This window comes from Lepidochelys kempii, chromosome 17 (assembly GCF_965140285.1).
Source record: "Lepidochelys kempii isolate rLepKem1 chromosome 17, rLepKem1.hap1, whole genome shotgun sequence".
NCBI classification, from domain to species: Eukaryota; Metazoa; Chordata; order Testudines; family Cheloniidae; genus Lepidochelys; species Lepidochelys kempii.
In genome coordinates this window covers 18870111-18891374 of record NC_136396.1, presented here as the reverse complement: position 1 = coordinate 18891374, position 21264 = coordinate 18870111, and the positions used below count along the sequence as shown (strand labels likewise).

The window sequence follows — 21264 nt, the reverse complement described above, 5'->3', positions numbered from 1 at the left end:
TTGATTTCTACTCCTAAAAATTAGCCATGACTTTGCCTAAAATTAAACAAAAACCAGAAAAAATAATTATTACAAACAGGAAACCCTGATCAAAAGTAAGAATATACTTCTGAATTGACTTTAGGGCAGTGCAGCTTTCTGACTGGTTTTCAGTCTATGAGCCCAATGTGACTTCTGCCTTATTTTTTATTTATAAATTTAATTTCAGAACATTAATAGTCACATGACAGGCAGTGCACTTCTAGGGAATTAATGCACTCCACATATGGGTAAAAGTTACCTAATGTTCAACTTTGTGCTTCCTACAACATGAAGTGTGTAAAAATCACCCAGCAACGTACATGTCATTTTATTTGAGCCTCTCATAAGGAGTTTCCCAATGTCCTAGATCACACAGGGAAATGAAATCATGGGTGGCCTGGGATTTTACTTAGCCTTGATAACTAAATCAATTATATAATCGTAATTCGACTGTGATTAATATAATTGTTTATGACCTCTGTACATTATACTGCAAGATACGCCCCATGTTCCTATATAACAAGAAGAAAGAACCTTAGCGCAGGAATAGTGTAGACACAGTAACAATTTAGAGAAAACTCTGTCAAAAAGAAAAATACCACTGGTTTTAATGAAGCGCTGCCTTGTCTTTCAAGTCACAGATGAAAAACCTTCTTCATGTTTGTGGCAAGTTTTTAGAAACTTAAATTTCTCGCAGGAACTAATGTACACTGGGAAGAACACAGACTAGCAACAGAACACCGCTGGAATGTCTGCTTTGTGTTTGAAGCTAATGACATTATTGACTTGCTTCAGAGACAGTACAGTACTTCGGCAGTAATTGCTGACATGACTTTTTTCAGGACCGGGGACCACAGGTACTAATATTAATTTGCTATTAACATTACATCTATGCATTTTATATTTATTACTAGGCTTTATTTACTTCTTATAAATCTCCCTTTATAGGCAGTGATCCAAAGCACACTGCTCCTGCGGTGCTCACTGAGTCAGGAGAAGGAAACGGATAACTTCGTGTCTGCCCACCTAAGAAATGTCATTTAAAATACCACAGTTCCACTTAAGAAAGTGAATCACAGCATGCTCATTGAACATTTGGCCACAGCTCTGTTTAGTATGGGCTTGTTTGATGGATGTGTAAATCCCTGGAATTGATCCCCAACACACTAGGTCTGGAAGTCAATAAAGCACTAAATTAACTAGGAGACAAAGTCTGTACAATAAACAGGAACTGGTGCCAGCAGCTAGGAAATTCTGGACAGAAAGTACCTATCAGTGGAAGTTGAATACCACTAAATCAACCACACCCTGAAGACATTCTTCAGTGTTATTCAAAATATGAGGCTATCCTGGGGATTGTGCTTGAGTTCATTGTACATGTCTTTGCACAATTTCCAGGATCATACATAGACATTTAATATAGTGATGTTTCCCACAACTTTTATAAATTAAGTTGAATGGAGTTTAATAATTTAATAGCACTGGACTGGAATTTAAGAGAACAGGGTTTAATTGTTACCTCTACCAAAGGCTCTCTAGATAACCTTGAACAAGTCACTTAATCCCTGTGCCTCAATTTCCCATTTGTAAAATGGGGTTAATACTACTTCCTTTCTTCCACCCTTTGACTGTCCTACTATTTAGAATGTAAGTCGTTTGAGGCAGGGACCGTCTCTTAACATGTATTTGTTACCGCTTCTAACACAATGGGGTCCCAATATGAAAAGGGGCCTCTGGAAGCTTCTGTAATGCAAAAAAATACACTCAGATGTATATTATTCTTATATATATGCTGAGTCTTGAGCTCTGGAAACAAACAAAAAGGTTTAGATGTGCTTGTGGATACAATGAAATCTTTTCTGAATATTTATATTTCAAAGCGAAATTCTCTCTCTCTCAGGTATTTCCACAGTGCCTCTTGCTGTGACACATACGTGCCAACACACATTCTTTACACAAAGATGGATGTGAGGGCATATTCTAATGCAGCAACAGTTTGTGGAACGTATGGCATTAGCCATATACCCAAAGTATAAGCACTGCAGTAACAAGATTCCTGAGGCCCCGAATCCATGACATTATGGACATTAAGAAAAAGGTATCAAATTCAAGAGGAACAGTACACTACGGCTTGTAATGGGACAGACAGCAGTTGTACCAAAATAAGTTGTATGGGAGATATAAAACCCACAATGCAAGCTAAAATTGAAAATGGGCTCTTGACGCCTTTAAAGTACGACAAACAACACATTCTTATCTCTCAAGATTCCTTACAGTTAGAAAGGGAACCCTCTTCAGTTCCATGAATTCATTTCTTGTACCACCTTATATATATTAATAAATAATAATGATACCTCACATTTATAGAGCACCTTTATGCTGAGGCTCTAGAATCACTTCACAGACATTATTTAAAGTTCACATTATTAATTGTTAATATTCTTATTTTTCAGATGGTGAAACTGAGTCACAAAATAGTAGTCCATAGCTTGATTTTCAGAGGTGCTAAGCACTCAAAAAATCCCACTGACTTCGATCAGGCCATAAATGACTTGCTCACGATCACACAACAAATCAGTAGTGCTGGGACTAGAACCTGAATTCCCGATTCCATGCCCTGTATTCCAACCATTAGAGTACGTTGCTGCCTCGGTTGTACATATTTTACTTTGTCTATAACAGCAGGAGTATTCTGAATTAATGTATAGCTTGGTGTGGCTAAATGTGCTGATCGATCATGACTTGTCGTGCTTTCTCACAATGTGCCTAACAGAAGACCTCATGATAATGAGGAAAATAACACATGTCACCAGATTACTCTCATTCATCTGTATAAGTGAGAACAGCACATTTTGCTGTCAGGCTGAAGGGAACAATTTACACAGGCATTACACTCCAACTTGTGTATAATTGCTATAAGTGAGAAAGGGAATAGTTGTTTGTATATGCAGAACTTTAAACTAAGATGCAGTATTTGCAGCGCACACAAATCAAATTGAAGTACAAGTCAATATGACAGAGTAGAAATGTTACCACCTACTGGTGACTATATTTGTTATTTTCCCTCAACTACTACTGTGTGTTCTATTTCTTAGCTCTGTCATTAACAAGGAGTCTTTTTCTGTGTCCATAGTGGCCTCGGAAGTGGCAGAGAGGAGCTTAGAGGGAGAAATCTTTTAAAATGTGAATTGTTTGTTCAGGTTTCTTAAACTGTCTTCTGATAATCAGGGACTCTTGGTTCAGAAAGCAAGGGACTGAGGCTTGTATGTTTTCTTCTACCCCTCAAATTATAACTGTTATATTGATCAGTGCCAATTTCTGGGACAAAACTGTGTTAAAATTATGAGGATTCCTGATCAATTCCCTTCAGACAGAAACTGAGTGTGTTTATCCAATTCCTTCTACTTCTCATATGCTGGTCAAGCACTGAGTCTTTAGTAATCAGAAACTACTCAACGCACCCAACTTGTGGTTCCTTTTAATGGAAAAAAGGGACTAAATTGAGACTCCAATCTCATTTTATTTCAGGGTGACTCTTGGCATCAAGGATTTATCATAATAGTGTAATAAATTTGCAGTCACCTCAGATATCATGATTGTCACTAAGCCGCACACCATGGCCATTTGGAACTTCCTGGAGACGGAACACATTCTCCTGGTCCCAAATCACAGGTCTCTATATCTTGAGCTAAAGGAAAATCTCCTTTAATTTTCAGCACTGTAAAAACTGTTCTCTTGTCATAGGTCCGATTCCATCCAATATAGGGCAGTAGTACACACACTATTATAAATATCCCACGACTGTGGACCCTTTTAGTTTAAAGTCCAACTCTGACGTATCAAATCAAAATGCAGGATTTCACACAGACAAGAACTATTTATTAAGTCAATATGTGGGTATTTTTATTCCCCAGGAATTATTTTAAAACTGGCATATACTGTTTGCACTATCATTACTACTATAAACTCCTTGCTAATGAGACAGTCCCTTCTGTATCACTGCCCAGCACTAGTTAAGGCAGACAGAAATAAACAGCCTTTTATGGCTAGAGTATATACTGTACTCACTGGAGATGCTGTGTGGGACATGTACTGTACCTGTAATTGTGGAACCAGTTGATCACTGTGCTGGTTTTCAAGTTGAGCTGTGTAGCAAGTTCCTCAATTGTTTTTGGCGATGGGTATGGCTTTTGCTGATATGCTCGTTTTAGAGCTTCTTTCTCTTCTGGTGCCAGCACTACTCGTGGTTTCTTTAGCTGATGCTGTGGCTGTGGGCTGGCTCCCTGGCTATAGTCTATTCCAACTGAAGAGGGCTCACAAGGTTGACTGTCACTAACTGAGCTGTGCCGTCGTTTCATGTAGGCTGAAAGAGAAATACAGAATCATGTAAATATAAAGTCACCAAATATAAGAACTGCAGAGTAAATGCAAAGATCCCAAATTGTGAGCTCGGGGGGTGTGCATGCTGGGAAGGAAGGAACAGGAAATGAATTCTGGCGTGGATCTGAAAGAGACTGCAAGAGAAGGTAGAGGTGGCAGGGAAGAGAGCACAAACTAACCATAAACCTTTCTAAGTTTCCCACCCCATTGGTGAATATGTGAGACAAATAATGGACATAAGAAGTTAAGTGTGGCGCATAGTTCTAATGTTACTCAACAAAAGTCTGAGTATTTTATGAGTATGACATTTTAACATATACATTCAGTTAGGACACTTACGCTGCATTGCAACTGAAATATTCTGTGCTTCTTGGTATTTAAAGCTTCCTACTGGATTATACTTAAACTACAGTAGCTGATAAAAGCTGAAATCACAACCATGTTCCAACACCAGATGGCACTTGGAACCTGTGGAATCCTGACAATTTTGCCTCAGCCCTAAGGAACAGTTCAGAGGTTTGTTGCTTATTCCTACAGATCTAGTCTTAGACGCATACACTGGAAACAAGTTATAAAAAAGAAAAACAACCGACAGCCCCTTCCTTTAAGCAAGATTCTTTACAATACAATTTGATGGGTACTACTGCTGTGAGCAGTTAGCTCATTTAGGTCAGTGATGGGAATCTGAGCAACTCCATTAGGCTCCTTCATCCTCCTGGGGTGAGGTGGTGATGGACCATCCTGTTAAGTTCATTGAGAAAAGAGATTTGGCTAATGATGTCATTGCCTTGATTGACTTGCACTGGGTGGAGGGAGATGGGATCAGAGTCATGCAAGAGCATTGTCGAGGAGGCCATTCCCTTGCAGTGAGAACAAAGCACTTCCAGATTAACTTGATCAATACAATGTTGCAGTGGCCTGATAAATATCTTTTAAATTATATTTATATATAAAAATCGTTTGGAGCACAGACTCATGCCATAGAGATTTGGAAGCTAGTGAAGTAGGTCACCTGAGCCACCAACAAAGTCTTTCATGAAATGAATTTTTTTACCATAGGTTTTATCTTCAGGAATAGGATGCATAGATGATGATAAAAAAAAATACAAAAGACTTTTACATGAACAGAAACAGGCCACCTTGAGCTACAACTCAAGTTTTCTGGGTATAGAGCTCACCCTCCTTATAGTACCAGGGAGCTGGTTTAATAGAGTACCCTTCTGTTCCTCTGCAGGACTGCCTGGGCCTTTAGTGTCCAGCTCTGCTTTGTCATTTCACCATCTACGCTGGTGGTGGATCTAGTGGGACTGTTACACACTGTCACAGGAGTATCCAAGTGAATTCTGAACATAGTGTTTAACCTTCCTGGGTACCTGAACTGCCTGCATTTTATTTTTCCTGAATATGTCGTCTTGCCTGTTGGATCACTGGTATGGAACAGAATGTAAGAACCTCATTATCCATCACTCTGCCGTGTCATATATAGTCCTGCACCCATTTAAGAAAGTTAGTTGTATTTGTAGCCATGTCAGTCCTAGGATATTGGAGACACAAGATGGGTGAGGTAATATCTTTTACCGGACCAACTTCTGTTGGTGAGAGAGACAAGCTTTCGAGCCACACAAAGCTCTTCTTCGGGACCTGAGAGTGGCTCAAAAGCTTGTCTCCCTCACCAACAGAAGTTGATCCAATAAAAGATATGGTCTCCCTCACCCACATTGTTTATATAAGAAAGTTATTTTTAAAGGTTATTCCAATCAACCAAAGCTATATAGGATGTTTCAACCAGTGGGGAAAATGGGAAGCAGTTAGTGGTAAACAACATATGGGGCCCTACCTCTGCAGCCCCTGAGGTGCAGCTAAATGCTACAACTTGTAATGCTGGCAATTAATATGACGAAAATGATATCTTACATTTATAAAAGGTCTTTGGAGTCTTTTGAGATTAAAGTGTTTTACAAACTTCTACTGATATACAAACTAGACACAGGGCTCCCTTCATTCACCACTGTAACAGCCAAAACAAGGGTGAAGAATGGTATGTGCTCATTAGAGCACTGCAACACTGCCCAGTAATTTAGGAGACAACATGAAGGAGAACAGCACATCTAATTAAAAATGTAAAAAATTTGTGCTATATCCAACTGAAGCCGCCAGAATTTGGTCAGGTCACTGGGCTTAACATCCTCCTCTTATTCAAAAAGATCTTTAATGAGTGGTCAGAATCTCTTATCTCACAGCCAAAAGATGGCACCTCCAGCAACACAGAGTTTTCAATCTTCATTCTGGGACAAGAGCTCAGGCCAAACTCAAGAGGATGAGCACCACTTCCTGGAGAACTAGACTTTCCTGGGAGGTGTTCCATCCAAGTGCAGACCTGCCCAAACTCTCAGTGCTGTCACTATTAAGCAAGAACTGCTAAAGTCTGTATCTTTCATGAGACTGGAATAAAGAAACAATGATGACTCACAGGGAACCCGACTGTAAAAAAACCACAACATCCACCAGTTGATATTTTTTCATCCAGATCAGGTTATTTGACCATCGCTCCACTGGTTCAAGGTCACATATTATGCCATCTGTCAGTGTGCTGAACCAGATTACTAGCTATGTGCTCTGTGTGAAGCACTCTAGATGCTTTAAAGATGATTTGAAAATATTATTTTAAACAATCTTTGAATATACACAACATCAGGGGAGATTTCAGCACATTTTCAAAGAAAGAGAGACTCAAATCCAAAGGCAAGTTACAAACATCCCTGAGTTTTGGAGGAATTTGGTTTTGGATACAGTTTTGAACTTTTCCATTAGCCACTACTTCATAATGACCAAACTCACTTCCTAAATCCAGTCCTTGGGAAGGTTTGGACTTGGATCCTTGGTGTTGGGCCCAGTTCTGTTTGAGGATTTTACCCCCTTTTTCATTGTTGTTGTTGTAGACCCAGCATTGCCATGTTCCCTTGGCAAGTCTTCCCAGCATGCAGTCGGCTGGAAGTGGCACACCCACCACCCAACAGCACTAGAGGCCTGCCGACTGGGATAAAACAGAGCCCTTTTTAAATAGAATTCTTATCCTACCTGATACTGAACAAGCTTATTACAAACGAAATGAGGAGGAAATATAGAGAATTAACATTTCTCCCGTCAGGAGGCTTCAGCACTATTCACTGGGGAGTGCAATGTTTCCAGCAGCATCCACAGTGGGGTGCCATATGCCGTAGAAGCTAATTATTCAGAGTAAGGTAAGTGGGGGGAAGGAGTCTGATCTTGGTGGGTCTGAAGACCCCTCCTAAAAGTTAATTTAACATACGGTAGAAATCTGCTGAACTGTTTATATAGGGTTTTCATAGCATACGTTTCGGGGTGGGGGGGTGAGAAGATGGTAAAGGTGAGATGAGCATAACTGTCAATTTATTCCTCTGATAAAATGTGGCAGAGGAGTAATTGGTAGTAACGTTTCACTGGCAAGAGAAACCACTGCAATGTTCTTTCACTGACATTACCTGAATGGAAAGGTACATTGTTGATGTGGTTCCAGGGTAATCTAAATGGTTGAACAACAGGACACTTAGCTGCAAGAGAGAACTCACTCCCAGAGTGAGCTGCAAGAGTGAGCTCACTCCCAGTGCTCTGCTACCAGGACAGCACTTACACAGTTCAGGAGCTCCGCTGAGGCCCTCAAACAATTTACACCGTATCTTTACTCAGGCACAGGTTCCTTCCCACAGCATATGTATTGCATGGGACTTCAATAAAAATATGGTGCAGAAACTCGTTTCCGAAGGAGGCTGTCAGTGTTACTTTTTCATTATTTTTTATTTTGTTTTATTCAACATTGTATAGGATGATCTCTTAAGAATGTTAAAAATCTAGTTATTTGGCCCATTTATTTTTGCTCTGTTTCTAATGCAGCAGAAGCCATCTCAGCTCCCTTTAGTTTACAGTGCTAAGTGGGAAATCTGAGAGGATTCTGCTCCCAGTGGAAGACCTCATGCAATTTCTGAGGAGATACTGCATTGTGGTACTACCAGAAGTTACTGTAGCAAAGATTTGTTTCTTATTCACTTTCAACAGGAGACTACGAGCTCTCCTGTAAGCCCCCTTAACTGCAATTTTCAGTATAACCACAAAAATTCTTCATGACATGTTAGTGTTACTGTGAAATCAGTCAACAGTAACACTTTAATGCAGAGGTGCACTATCATCATCCAGGATAACTAGCCGGAATGTACACAATTCTGCACTCAGCTAACTGCTGCTAGGAGTCAGCATCTGGAGCTTCTGTGTTGTAGAATTATGTGATCATACTAAAAGGTGTTAAGTATCAGAGGGGTAGCTGTGTTAGGCTGTATCCACAAAAATGACAAGGAGTCTGGTGGCACCTTAAAGACTAACAGATTTATTTGGGCATAAGCTTTTGTGGGTTTTTTATGCTCAAATAAATCTGTTAGTCTTTAAGGTGCCACCGGACTCCTCGTCGTTTTTATACTAAAAAATGGCTATTTCTGTAATTAAAATTAATAAATAAAATTAAATAAAATACAATTAAATAAAATTGTAGGTAACTATTTAGAGGCCTAATAGATAAATGTTTTTGATCTAAGCAGATGAGGGGAGTTCATTTGAACAAAACCAGAAACACAAACCATACTAAATTAAATGATACAAATGCATCTCACAGAATCATTTTAAATCACTACATTTATCTTTCCTCCTAGTGCTCTCCAGTGTTAGACCAGCAAGAAGTTCCCTCAGGAATCACTGCTTACTCCCTCCATCCCAACGTCTGTGGCTAGGTGTGGTCCTAGTAATGAAAATCCTGAGCCAGTTCCCATTCTCACGTTTCTTATTTGGTAAGGCAAGTTATCACTGATGCATTAGGGTAGTAGTAATTAATTCTACAGTGAATCTAGCAATGGCTTCCTGACACTGGGAATTCAGGGTGGGTTCTTTTTCCCTGGAGATATATAAAAAAAGCAAAGCTAGCATCAAGTCTGGCAAACAGAAAGATGCTGTGAAGCCCTTTCCATACCCTTCAATAATGCTGGATCAATATGACCTATATAATACTCATGGATAATTTAAAAAAAAAAGTCCCATTTGAAATAATAAAAAATATGCATCAGCAATCTGCTGCAAATTACCTTTTTTCTCCATTCGCTTCATATCCATCAATTTCTCCACATTGTTGGGATCATTTAGCCACAGCTGCATGCGGACAAAGGGCTCCCGTCCCTTCAAACTCAATTTGTGCCAGGGCTTTGGGCGAGCCAGAAGGTCTGAGACTGAGCCTTGCGTTAGCCCTAGGATTGTCTCCCCAAACAAACGCTGACCTAATAAGAAATCAAAACTGAAAGGTATTCATTCAGCTAAGAGGCAAAACTAAACTAAGAAGACAGAAGAAAACAATGCAAAAGAAAGGCTAGAAGGTGGAAGGGGACCAAATTCTCTGAAGGAGTAGCAGAGCTCTGGTATATATAATAACTGTCAATTATTCTTACTTCAGACTTGCCTGAAAACCCAACAGAAATAAAAGGAAGAATAATAGTTCTTCCCCCATTAAAGTTGGAAATTAGTTTTTGTTTAGTTCTGGCAAGCAGGGGAGCTCAACACCTTTTGGGATCAGGATCTTATAATGGACATAATGTGCAAAAGTAAAAAGTAATAAGATTTTAAAAAGTCAATCAAGCTTGTAACTAAGCAGTCAACTCCAGCAAGACTACTACAGCTACGTAGGTTTTATGAGGGAAGGTTAAGATACTACAGACAATTCAATCAGTGAAACAAATGTGAATACTGTACACACCTCTCCTGTTCAGCAACATTCATGCTAGTGTCTTCACAGACACATGCAAATACTTCCCATTTTAGATTGTTTTTACTACTATTGTACATGTTGCTTTAGCAATTGCAGGTAGGCACAGTTTACGAAATGTAACAAACATGTATGTTTGTAACTTTTATGTAGTACTTGCTCTCAATAATTCTGTATTTAAGCCGTGTTTCAAATGCTATGCTCTAGCATGGTAGCAATTTGTATGTATTTTGGAATGTACATACTTTGTATGTACATGTAGTTATTGTTCCATTTATATGCTTAAGATTTAACTTTGCAGTAATTACAGAAAAAGTCCACAGCACTCAAAACCAGGCCAGTTTATTTTCTAACAACCTTCACTGGATGCTTTTCTTGAGCAAAATTGTCCTGATATGCAATAGCTTTTGCTACAAAAGAGAAGCCTGCAGTCATCTGAGTCAAATCCTGATTTCTGATAGTATTTTAACTATTGTATATTGTAAAGATAATCTGAAAAGCTTTTTACCTGCTAAGACTTGGCCTCAGAGTCCTGTGTCTGCCCCCCAACAGAGTATTTTCCTTCACTTGCTCTAGGTATAAGGGGGCCAGTGGTAGTCTTGGGCCTATGTGACCTAAGCACTTGAAAAATTTCTCACTGGCTCCCTTTTTTAGTTTCCTGATTTATTTGGGGGAAGAGGGAGTTGTGGTGGGGACTCCTGAGGCATCCAAATGAAGGGGCAGATGGGCAAGGATTCAACTGAAGCTTGAGGGAGTTGTAATAAGAGGCAACCAGAAAAGGGTGTGGTCATGAGTATATAGAGATGGGTAGAGTTGCCAAGCATGTGGTATTTGCCCGGTTGAAAATGGACATTGGCGGGTCTGGTCAGCTCTTAAAAGTCCAGTCAGCAGTGCAGCGGGGCCCGGGGCTAAGGCAGGCTCCTTACCTGCCCTACCTCTGCGTTGCCCACAGAAGCACCCGCCAGATCCCTGCAACCCATAGGCACTGGGTGGGCCAGGGACTGGGAGGCTCCACATGATGCCCTGGCCCTCAGTGCTGGCTCCACAGCCCCCATTGGCCAGGAACCACGACCAATGGAGCTACAGGGGCGGTGCCTGTGGGTGCAAAGGCAGTGTGCACCACGCAGAACTGCTTGGCCGCCCATGCACCTAGAGGCTGCAGGGACCTGGCAGCTGCTTCCTCGGAGCCACGGTAAGAGCCGCCGGGATCCTGCACCCTCTCCGACATCCCAACCTCCTGCCCCAGCATGGAGTCCCCTCATGCACCCCAAACCCTTCATCCTTGGCCCCATCCCAGAGCCCTCACCCCCTTCCAATCCGCTGCCCCAGCCCAGAGCCCCCTCCTGTACCCCAAACTCTTCATCCCCAGCCCCACCCCAGAGCCCACACCCCATCCAGAGCGCACACACCCTCCGACATTCCAAACCCCTTGGCTCCAGCCTGGGGCCCCCTCGTGCATCCCAAACCCCTCATCCCTGGCTGCACCCCAGAACCCACACCCGGAGGGCCCTCCCCCCGCATCCCAACCCCCTGCTAGCCCAGAGCCCCCTTCTTTACCCCAAACCCCTCATCCCCGGCCGCATCCCAGAGCCCACACCCCAGCCAGAGCACACCCCCCCCTGCACCCTGAACCCCTCAACCCCAGCCCAGAGCCCTCTCCTGCACCCCAAAACCCTCACCCTCAGGCCTCCCCAGCCCAGAGCTCATACCCCTCCTGCACCCCAACCCCATGACCCAGACCGGTGAAAGTGAGTGAGGGTGGGGAGATGGAGTGAGCAGGGCTGCAGTAAAAGGGTGGGGCAGGCGTGTTCAGTTTTGTGTGATTAGAAAGTTGGCAACCCCAAGCTGGGGAAGGAGAACCCAACATGGAGTAAGCTGGAAATGGCCTGTGTGTGCACGTTACTTTGTGTGGAGCCCAATATTACCTAAAGTTGTCCCTCTTCTTGGTTCTTACTGGGGAAATACAGAACCCTATACTCATATTTTGGCAAGTAAGTAAAAGAAGAAGTGATTTTCAACTACATTGTTTTAAAATACATTCATTTTGTACCTATTCATAGACAGGTAAACCCTGATTACGCGAAATTCTAAAAAATCTGACTAAATGCCAGTTTTGGTTCATCTGCATTCCAGAGTATATCTGTACCCTGGTACAGAGTGGGGATCTTTTGAAATGAACCCTCATCTATTTATCTTTAAAACTCTTAAAATCTTTTCAATTGTCTTTGTAACTAAACAACATTCCCTTAGTATGTCCAGCAATCTTTAAATATATATGAAAATTTAGGGGATACTGCAAATATCACATTAATGTTACGTAGACGGCAAAAGCAAAACTGAAATGTTTTTATTCCGCTGTGTTTATTCTATTTCCCTAACTACAACCAGAAGGGATCAAATACCTGGTTTGAAAGACTGTCAAGCTAATGGGAATCAGATTATAAATCACTACGGGTAGGGAGCAGGTGTATCACACGCCATATACTCAATCAGCCATTGAGGAGTTGTATTTTTTTTTAAATATAGATTTCAGAGAATTTGCAAAACCCATGCCATTTAATTTGCCCCATCTTTACTGCCAGTCGGTAGCCACAAGAGTTAGCTTTTGTATCTAGTGACCTACGTTTGTTGTGATTGTTATGGAAAATTCTTTATGGTATTTTGGCACTTTCTGCAACCCCCCCAAATTTAGGGCTTTTTGTTACATTTTCTCCCCTCTGTGACAATGTGATGTGCTGCCTCAGTTGGAAAATCTTTATTGTGCTACAAACATCTCACTGCTGGCAGTGAGAGTATTGGCTACTAGAATTGTTACTAGTGTCTGAATCCAAGAAGGCCCATGAGGGAAGACCCTCCAAATACAATCCAATTTAATGAGTCATGTGACCCAAACCAGTTTCACTCTAATGCCCTCTTTAGTGGCTAATGGTTTTTGAACTACTGAGCCACTAGGAATTGGCTGAGACAGGTTCATGTGGCCCTGTGGCCTAAAACAGAAGCCTCAGCACTGAGTAAATCTGGCACTCCAGCACACTGAGGGCAAAAGGAGACATTTAAACTTGTTCCACACCTAATGCAGAGTTTGGGGCACATTTCCTGGCTCTTCTGCTGCTTTTTAGGCTTGTCAGCCACACTGTAGGAAAACAAAAATCATGGGGAAAAAAAAAAGACTAAGTAAAAATGGCATCAAAATAAATGTAAACAAAAATACTTTTCAAACCCTCTCTGGAACACCAGAGGAGGAACAGTACCCAATAGCATTCTGAACAAAAAACGAAGGGCCTGATCCTACAAACCCTTACAACCATGTGTAGAGTTTACTACTGTGAGTAGCTCCATGGAGACAGGTTTCAGAGTAGCAGCCGTGTTAGTCTGTATCCGCAAAAAGAAAAGGAGGACTTGTGGCACCTTAGAGACTAAATACATTTGTTAGTCTCTAAGGTGCCACAAGTCCTCCTTTTCTTTTAGCTCCATAGAGTAAGCACTCTGGGTATGACCATACAACATAAGCACGTGAGAAGTTCCCTCAAGTTTAATGGGACTTGCTTTCATGTATGACTTTTTGTAGAGGATTTGCCTAGAATTTTTTTTAAATGAATGTGAGTGACACTAAAAAAAAAAAAAAAAGGAATAAAACGGGTCTTACTTTAGTCTAAGATGGCAGCCCCTGTTATTCTGCAACTGACTGAAAAAGGGTCATATAATCCTGTTTTCTAAAATACAGTAGACTTAGCAGAAGCTGGGTATAATAATGCTTGTAAGTGGTTATAATAAATGAGACAGTCTGAACTGTTTAAGCTCCTAGAGAAAGGTTGGCCTTTGGATTGAAAAAGGGATGAGTACAGGGAAGGAGTGACCTCCTCATCAATCTCTTTTTAAACTCATAGGACAATAGTTTTCTCTAAACTTCAACTCCAAGAGAGGCCTCAATATCTAGATCCCCAACTACACCCTTTCAGTTTGAAATGAGTAGCCTCCACACACTTATACTAAGCATTCTTGCCTCATGGTAGATGCTGGCTGCATAAAGTGACATAATCCGAAGTAACATTTGTGTACGAGTGGTGCTACAATACTCTGCCCTTCTCTACTGCCTTCCATCCAAGGACTTCAAAGTGCTTCACAAACATAAATGCATTAAATCTCCCAATACCTTGTGAGGAAAGAAAGTATTAGACACATAGGAGGAGTTACTGACATACAGGGGTCACAGACTAAGCCAGTGGCAGAGTTGGGAGTAGAACTCAGATCTCTTTGGCTCCCTTTTCTGTACCTTAGCCAACGCATCACATTTCCCTTGACAGCACTGTATATGATCAAACACATCAGCAGTGCATCCATCTGATAATTCCATCCTGAATCAGAAAACTGCTCTGCAGACAAGGGCAGCATTAGCTTTTGTGGGCCCTATGTGAGGTAACAATTAAACGGCCCCATCCACTTCCACATACTACCCTCTTGTGTCTGGATTCTCCCTCTCCACTTCTACCACATCCAGGACATCCCTCCTTAACTCCCATCTGCCTGTGATGCTCCTCCTCTTCCAACCCTTTCCCTCACCTATTTGCAAAACTCTAGGGCCCCTGGTTACCATCTCTACATGGACGTGGAAACCAAAAGCTGGAGGTGAAGTACAACTTCTCAAGTGGAGAACTGAACAGCATAGAAATGTTGATGTTTGAAGAGCCAAAAGGACTCTTGTTTCTTGACTTTAGCAAAGCTTTTGACATGGTCTCCCACAGTATTCTTGTCAGCAAGTTAAAGAAGTATGGGCTGGATGAATGCACTATAAGTTGGGTTGAAAGTTGGCTAGACTGTGGGGCTGAACGGGTAGCGATCAATGGCTCCATGTCTAGTTGGCAGCCGGTATCAAGTGGAGTGCCCCAAGGGTCGGTCCTGGGTCCGGTTTTGTTCAATATCTTCATAAACGATCTGGAGGATGGTGTGGATTGCACTCTCAGCAAATTTGCAGATGATACTAAACTGGGAGGAGTGGTAGATATGCTGGAGGGCAGGGATAGGATACAGAGGGACCTAGACAAATTGGAGGATTGGGCCAAAAGAAATCTGATGAGGTTCAACAAGGGTAAGTGCAGAGTCCTGCACTTAGGACGGAAGAACCCAATGCACCGTTACAGACTAGGGACCGAATGGCTAGGCAGCAGTTCTGCGGAAAAGGACCTAGGGGTGACAGTGGACAAGAAGCTGGATATGAGTCAGCAGTGTGCCCTTGTTGCCAAGAAAGCCAATGGCATTTTGGGTTGTATAAGTAGGGGCATAGCCAGCAGATCGAGGGATATGATCGTTCCCCTCTATTCGACATTGGTGAGGTCTCATCTGGAGTACTGTGTCCAGTTTTGGGCCCCACACTACAAGAAGGATGTGGATAAATTGGAGAGAGTCCAGCGAAGGGCAACAAAAATGATTAGGGGTCTGGAACACATAACTTATGAGGAGAGGCTGAGGGAACAGGGATTGTTTAGTCTGCAGAAGAGAAGAATGAGGGGGGATTTGATAGCTGCTTTCAACTACCTGAAAGGGGGTTCCAAAGAGGATGGTTCTAGACTATTCTCAGTGGTAGAAGAGGACAGGACAAGGAGTAATGGTCTCAAGTTGCAGTGGGGGAGGTTTAGGTTGGATATTAGGAAAAACTTTTTCACTAGGAGGGTGGTGAAACACTGGAATGGGTTACCTAGGGAGGTGGTAGAATCTCCTTCCTTAAAAGTTTTTAAGGTCAGGCTTGACAAAGCCCTGGCTGGGATGATTGAATTGGGGATTGGTCCTGCTTTGACCAGGGGGTTGGACTAGATGACCTCCTGAGGTCCCTTCCAACCCTGATATTCTATGATTCTATGACTCAGATGACTGTGGACAGGGAACTGGGGATGGTATTCTGCTTAGTGGGCCAGGTTTACATGTACATGATGTAGAAGAGTGACAGAGTTATGATTTTTTGTTTGGAAGTAGGTATTTAAAATCTGGAAGACATTCTTTATCGGATTAGAACAATTTCAAAACAGATTACATTTTAGACCTAAACAGTTTGATACAGTCCCTTTAACATTCTTTCTAGTGACACATTACTTTAAAAAAAGCATTAATACTTTGTTTTATTTCATTAAAGACATTAGAACAAAGCAACTTACCAAGGTTGTTGTCTGTTAACACCTCTTTAACCCTCTTCGTAATGCCATATGTGTCCAATTCAGGAGAGACAGCAACCAGTTCTTGAATGCTAAGTGCTGAATGTCCCGAGAGAGGCAAAGGTGTTGTCGACTGGGATTCAGGAACAGGTGGCTCACTTGATTCTTGAGGTTTGCCATCTTTACTTGTCTCTATAGCAGGACAGGGTTGCTGTACCAATTCAGTCAGACTCTTCACTGATTCACTGGAACTCATAGGAGACTCAGGAGCAGGACTGCAACTGGCAGAGGTCTTTGGAGTGCTTTCTGTAATTAAAAAAGGAGAAAAACTGACTACAGCATAATTATCTTGCAATCAAAGCATTACAACTACCTTCCTTCTCGTTTATAGTCTGCATATTTTAACAAATGCCCAGGTATGCAAAAAGTACACCAAAGCCCTAAAATGCTGTTTTTAAGGGCTAGGGTACTGAAAGGTTTCATTTTAAAACTATGCTATTTTGTAATTTTACTATTTGATTAATCTCTGTTTTCTCAGAGAGACAAGATACATAAGTGCAACAGAAAAATAACACAAATAATTAATTAACATTCAATATTGTGGAGGGCTGCAAGAAACTCACTTGGCTATAAGATTTCTAGGTATTGTTTTCTCTGTCATTTTCTTACAAAATATTTTGATGCGTCAATTATTATAGAGGAATATACTTCACAAATAAACATGGTGTTTGAATGCAATCACAATAAAATGGGGGTATTCAAGGCAATAAAAGCTTTTACCATACTGTATTTAGGGAAGTCTTCCCAACACATTCACAGAAACTGCTCTCTCAACCAAAGTAAATGAATTTTTTAAATAGTTTATGAAAGATGCAAAAGAGAGAGACATAAAAGGAGAGCAAGTTCTATATACATCTTTAAGGCAATAAGAATCCTACAAATATTATTTCTTCTTTCTGCTCACCCCCAAGTCGTCATACAATAGAATATAAAACCCAGCAAATGTTATTTTTGTATCAGGAACAGCAAAGGAATTGTACTGTAAATTTGCCCCGATTCAACCATGCGAGGGACCAATCTGGCAGATCATCCATCTTGTTCACTGTACACTGTCAGGGATGGCATGAATTCCCTACATGATAAACAGATTTCTTCTCAGGTCTGTGTCCTTTAACCCACATCAAGGTCAAAATTATGGATGCCTGGCTAATAAACTGCACAGCAATGGTTCAAGTTCCTTCTAATTTTGTCGCTTGTGCCAGCTTAAACAAATCTTACCAAATAACTAGAGCAGCTGCAAATTTCCTATGCAATTCTACATACATGCACTGCAAACCACACATATACAGTACAGTAAAAACCAAAACACCTCACAGAGGACTAAACAAAAGCATTCACCAGTGTCTATTTTTTCAGCCTGTTACTGCAGACATCAAAGGTAAAACAACATATTTCTCTCCTATCACTAAAATGTGGTATGTTGCAGACAGAGTGGATTAGTTACATTTTTTTTTTAAACATATCAACAACCTCCTGGGATTTTGTTTTTAAGAGCAACCAACCTTTTTATTTACTCAAAAAGGTAAGAATATCTGAATCTGATTTTGGAATGCAACACAAAGGAAAACAACGGGTCTATTCTAGGAGCACTCAGTGTATTGTGATTTCAAACTATGTATTATACACACACTAGATAAACAAACAAAATACACTCTACATTCATTCTTGTGAATTTCCCTTAATTTAAAAGCATTTTCAAAATCAGACATTTTTAAGAAGCTAGCAATTAATTCCTCAAGAAAATGAAATCACAAAGCAGATATTCTTTGTTACTCTATGTAGAAAACTCTTTTGTTTTTAAAAAGGATTTTAAAGTAGAAGTTGCTAACAAAAGAAAGGGAAAAAATCTAATTTAACAATTGTTGACCTCCTAATCTGCAGTCATTTCATGTGTTTTATGATATAATTTGTGATGCCCATGTCTCTTGACTCCCTGGCAGGAAAAAAACAAAATTCAGGGACACCTGAGAAATAGCAGATTAAGGATTCCAAAAAAACCAGCAGTTGCAAAGGGCTAATGAAAACAATATAGTAAAATAATGTTTCTTTGATACATCATCTGCTTCTCACATCCCAAATTTGAGTGAGAAATACTACTGAAATATGAGTGATCAAATTGATTAAGTTTGTATAATAAACATGTATATGCAAGTGTTTATACACATATTTATGTTTAGAAAGAGGGACCGTACTACTGGTTGGGAGGTAACAGATTTTATTATCATGAGTTGGGGTGATCACATCATTCAAATGGCAAAGCCCAGGGCCCCCAGTTAATGACTACGGCACCTTAATAAGTCCAGATAAAAGCTTTATTATACCAAAGAGGTTATGCATGTTATTTAAAGGGCATCTATGCAGTATTGTGAGTTAGAAAGAGCTTCCATGATGTTCTCTCTTCCACTAAGTCCACTGTTTTGAGGGCAGATATTTCAACGTGGAATGTTTGCAAACACTGCTACCTTGACTTTAGCCATAGCATCTGGTTGAAATTCAAGGGGGTTGTTGTGTGGTTTGTAGGGATCTCTCTTGTTTCTCGTCTTGGGAAGGATTTTTATAATATCTAAAACAGGAATAACTTTTGTATGCACATCCCTTCTAAGATCATCATTACACTATATGCTGAGAAAAATAACGAAAGGTTGAAGGATCAGGTACATAGCATATATATTTATTTTGTAAAGCTCTCAGGGTGTGAAAGATGTAATACTTAAAAGGGATAAAATAGTCATACCTAATATAATTATATATAGAACACAAAAAACTAGTGTTAGCGCAACATTAAGGATGAGAAATCAAGTACTCTAAAGCTGGAGTCTGACTGCGCAGGGTTGTGTCAGCTGCAGGGGTGCTGGAACAATTTGTACAGTGGGGGTGCTGAGAGACATTGAACCAAACTGTAAACCCTGCATATGATGGAAACCATTCTAGCCAGGGGGTGCAGCAGCACACCTAGTTCCAGGACCTATGGTCAAGCTGAGCAGTATGTTTCCAACAAGCCTGCTGCCTTCTTGTTCTGTAGAATATAATGTTTTACATAATCCCGCACATTCACCCCCCCAAAATTGTCTATCCTTATATGACTGCTTTCAAATGTGAATTGAATATAATGAGTGAAGTGATGTCGGCTAAATGTGCAGACAACCGGAATCATTTGAGAAGTGTGATCAGACCCTCTTCATCACTGAAGCCTACAGATGACAGTTGAGATGTCGACATTGTTAACCATCTTACAGCTGATCAAAACAGCCAAGAAGAGAGAGAAACGATCACATTACAATGGTCTGCAAAGTTAATCTGGGTCGCATCTGATGCAGCTGGAGCGTGGCTTGTGGACAAAGCTTGGGAGGGTCCCACTATTCTCCTTGCATAAACTGTTCGTAAGTTAGGAAATTCCAAAAGTTAAGGTGTCTACTGCAACCAGGAGTGTGGGATAAGAACAAAATAAAGCTAAATAAAGGAATGAATGTAAAATAAGTCAACATTGCCCATCTGCTTTCTATTTTTGTTTTGTTTCTTAAATGTGAAATATATTATTTTTATAACATAAAAAATTGAAAGCTATCCAATATGGTTGTCTTAATGCTGCAGAAAAATACCTACATTTTGGAATTTCCTGACCAGTGATAGTTTGATTGCTCAATCTTAATGCTGATATTTATATTTAATTCCTTTGATTTAAGAGAAAAAAAACTGCAAAATTGCATTCCACTCTGAACTGAGAGAACACGACTTGACTCTGGTTGAGCACACTGCAAAGCTGGCTGAGAACAATACATCAACCTCCTCATTATTACATGAACCACAGATTTATGTTCTGTGGTTGTGCATTCCCTATTGCAGTGGATGAAGCCATAACAAGCTTAAAAGTGGGTATTTTTCAATCCAACCTCCTCTGTGCATTCCTTCCACTTTTTCTCATCACCAAAACACCACAGAGTCTGAAGCACTGCTCAGAGCTCTTGCTTTCGTTTGTCAGTTTTGGTTGTACATTCTACTGGACCTAGTAATGGATTTTTCTGTTCTTCTGCTGGATTTTCTGACCCTAGGCAAGTCAGTCTGCCATTTTTCTGTACAGAACTCTACCACATTCTCCCATCCTAAGGTGATAACAGTTCTGAAAAGCTTATTTAATATATTTTCTCCAGTGTGGGAGTCACTATCTTCTGGAATTTGAATGTGATACTTAAGTTGGTGGAACAATCATTTAAAAGCCACTGCCAGGATATGACTGGCCTCCCCCTTGTTGAAAAATCATCACTGGTGGTGATTTTATCAGCTTGGATAGTCTCAGATATTACCACAGCAGTGTTCTATAAGGAAATAGTAGCATTATACCCATGTTCTAAAGTCTTATCAAAGTGAGTCTCTGATTTCCATATAAAAAAAATCAACAATAAGTTTTTCCCCCCAAAGCCCATTCATAACCAAGAAAGACTAGGCTTCTTCAAAAGTGAAGAGGGCACTTTGTTCCTATCTATACAGAAATAAGTCATTTTCCAAAACCTCTAGATTGCTGGAAACTCATGAAGATAATACTAGGGAGCAATCAATTGCCACTCAGATTGTCTAATTCAGTTTTCAACCAGGGGTCCACAGACTATGTCTAAGATTTCCAAAGAGGTTCGCACCTCCATTTGAAATTTGTTAAGGGTCTGCACACGAAGAAAAGGTTGAAAATCACTTGTCTAAATGAATTAGACAATGTATAAACTCTTGCTATGATTGAGTGACAATTTCGGTACTAATGTGTTGAGTGCATTCCACCAGATCCAAGACAGCCACTACTGCATGTCTCTGAAATGTCATACCTTTATATAGTATTACTCTACGGATTGAGTCTGC

The 21264-nt window shown here is 40.6% G+C and overlaps 1 protein-coding gene and 1 long non-coding RNA gene across 11 annotated transcripts in view; one reads left to right on the top strand and one right to left on the bottom strand.

Annotated features, from left to right (window-relative positions):
- Nucleotides 1-21264, bottom strand: part of CUX1 (cut like homeobox 1) — a 402508-nt gene that overhangs the window by 60706 nt on the left and 320538 nt on the right. For 6 of the 10 annotated variants that reach the window (XM_073315641.2, XM_073315643.2, XM_073315645.2 and 3 more), the window contains 4 exons: nucleotides 16363-16665; nucleotides 13287-13349; nucleotides 9546-9734; nucleotides 4120-4384 (listed from right to left, as the gene is read on the bottom strand). The exons of 2 other annotated variants lie outside the window; for them this stretch is intronic. In XM_073315641.2, coding sequence (XP_073171742.2) covers nucleotides 4120-4384; nucleotides 9546-9734; nucleotides 13287-13349; nucleotides 16363-16665 — 820 coding nt within the window. The remainder of the gene's footprint in view (nucleotides 1-4119; nucleotides 4385-9545; nucleotides 9735-13286; nucleotides 13350-16362; nucleotides 16666-21264) is intronic. 2 more of the 10 variants (XM_073315642.2, XM_073315651.2) reach the window with 1 other exon arrangement.
- The window catches only part of LOC144929524 (uncharacterized), a 169614-nt gene that overhangs the window by 116478 nt on the left and 31872 nt on the right, over nucleotides 1-21264 (top strand). The gene's annotated exons all lie outside the window — the stretch shown is intronic.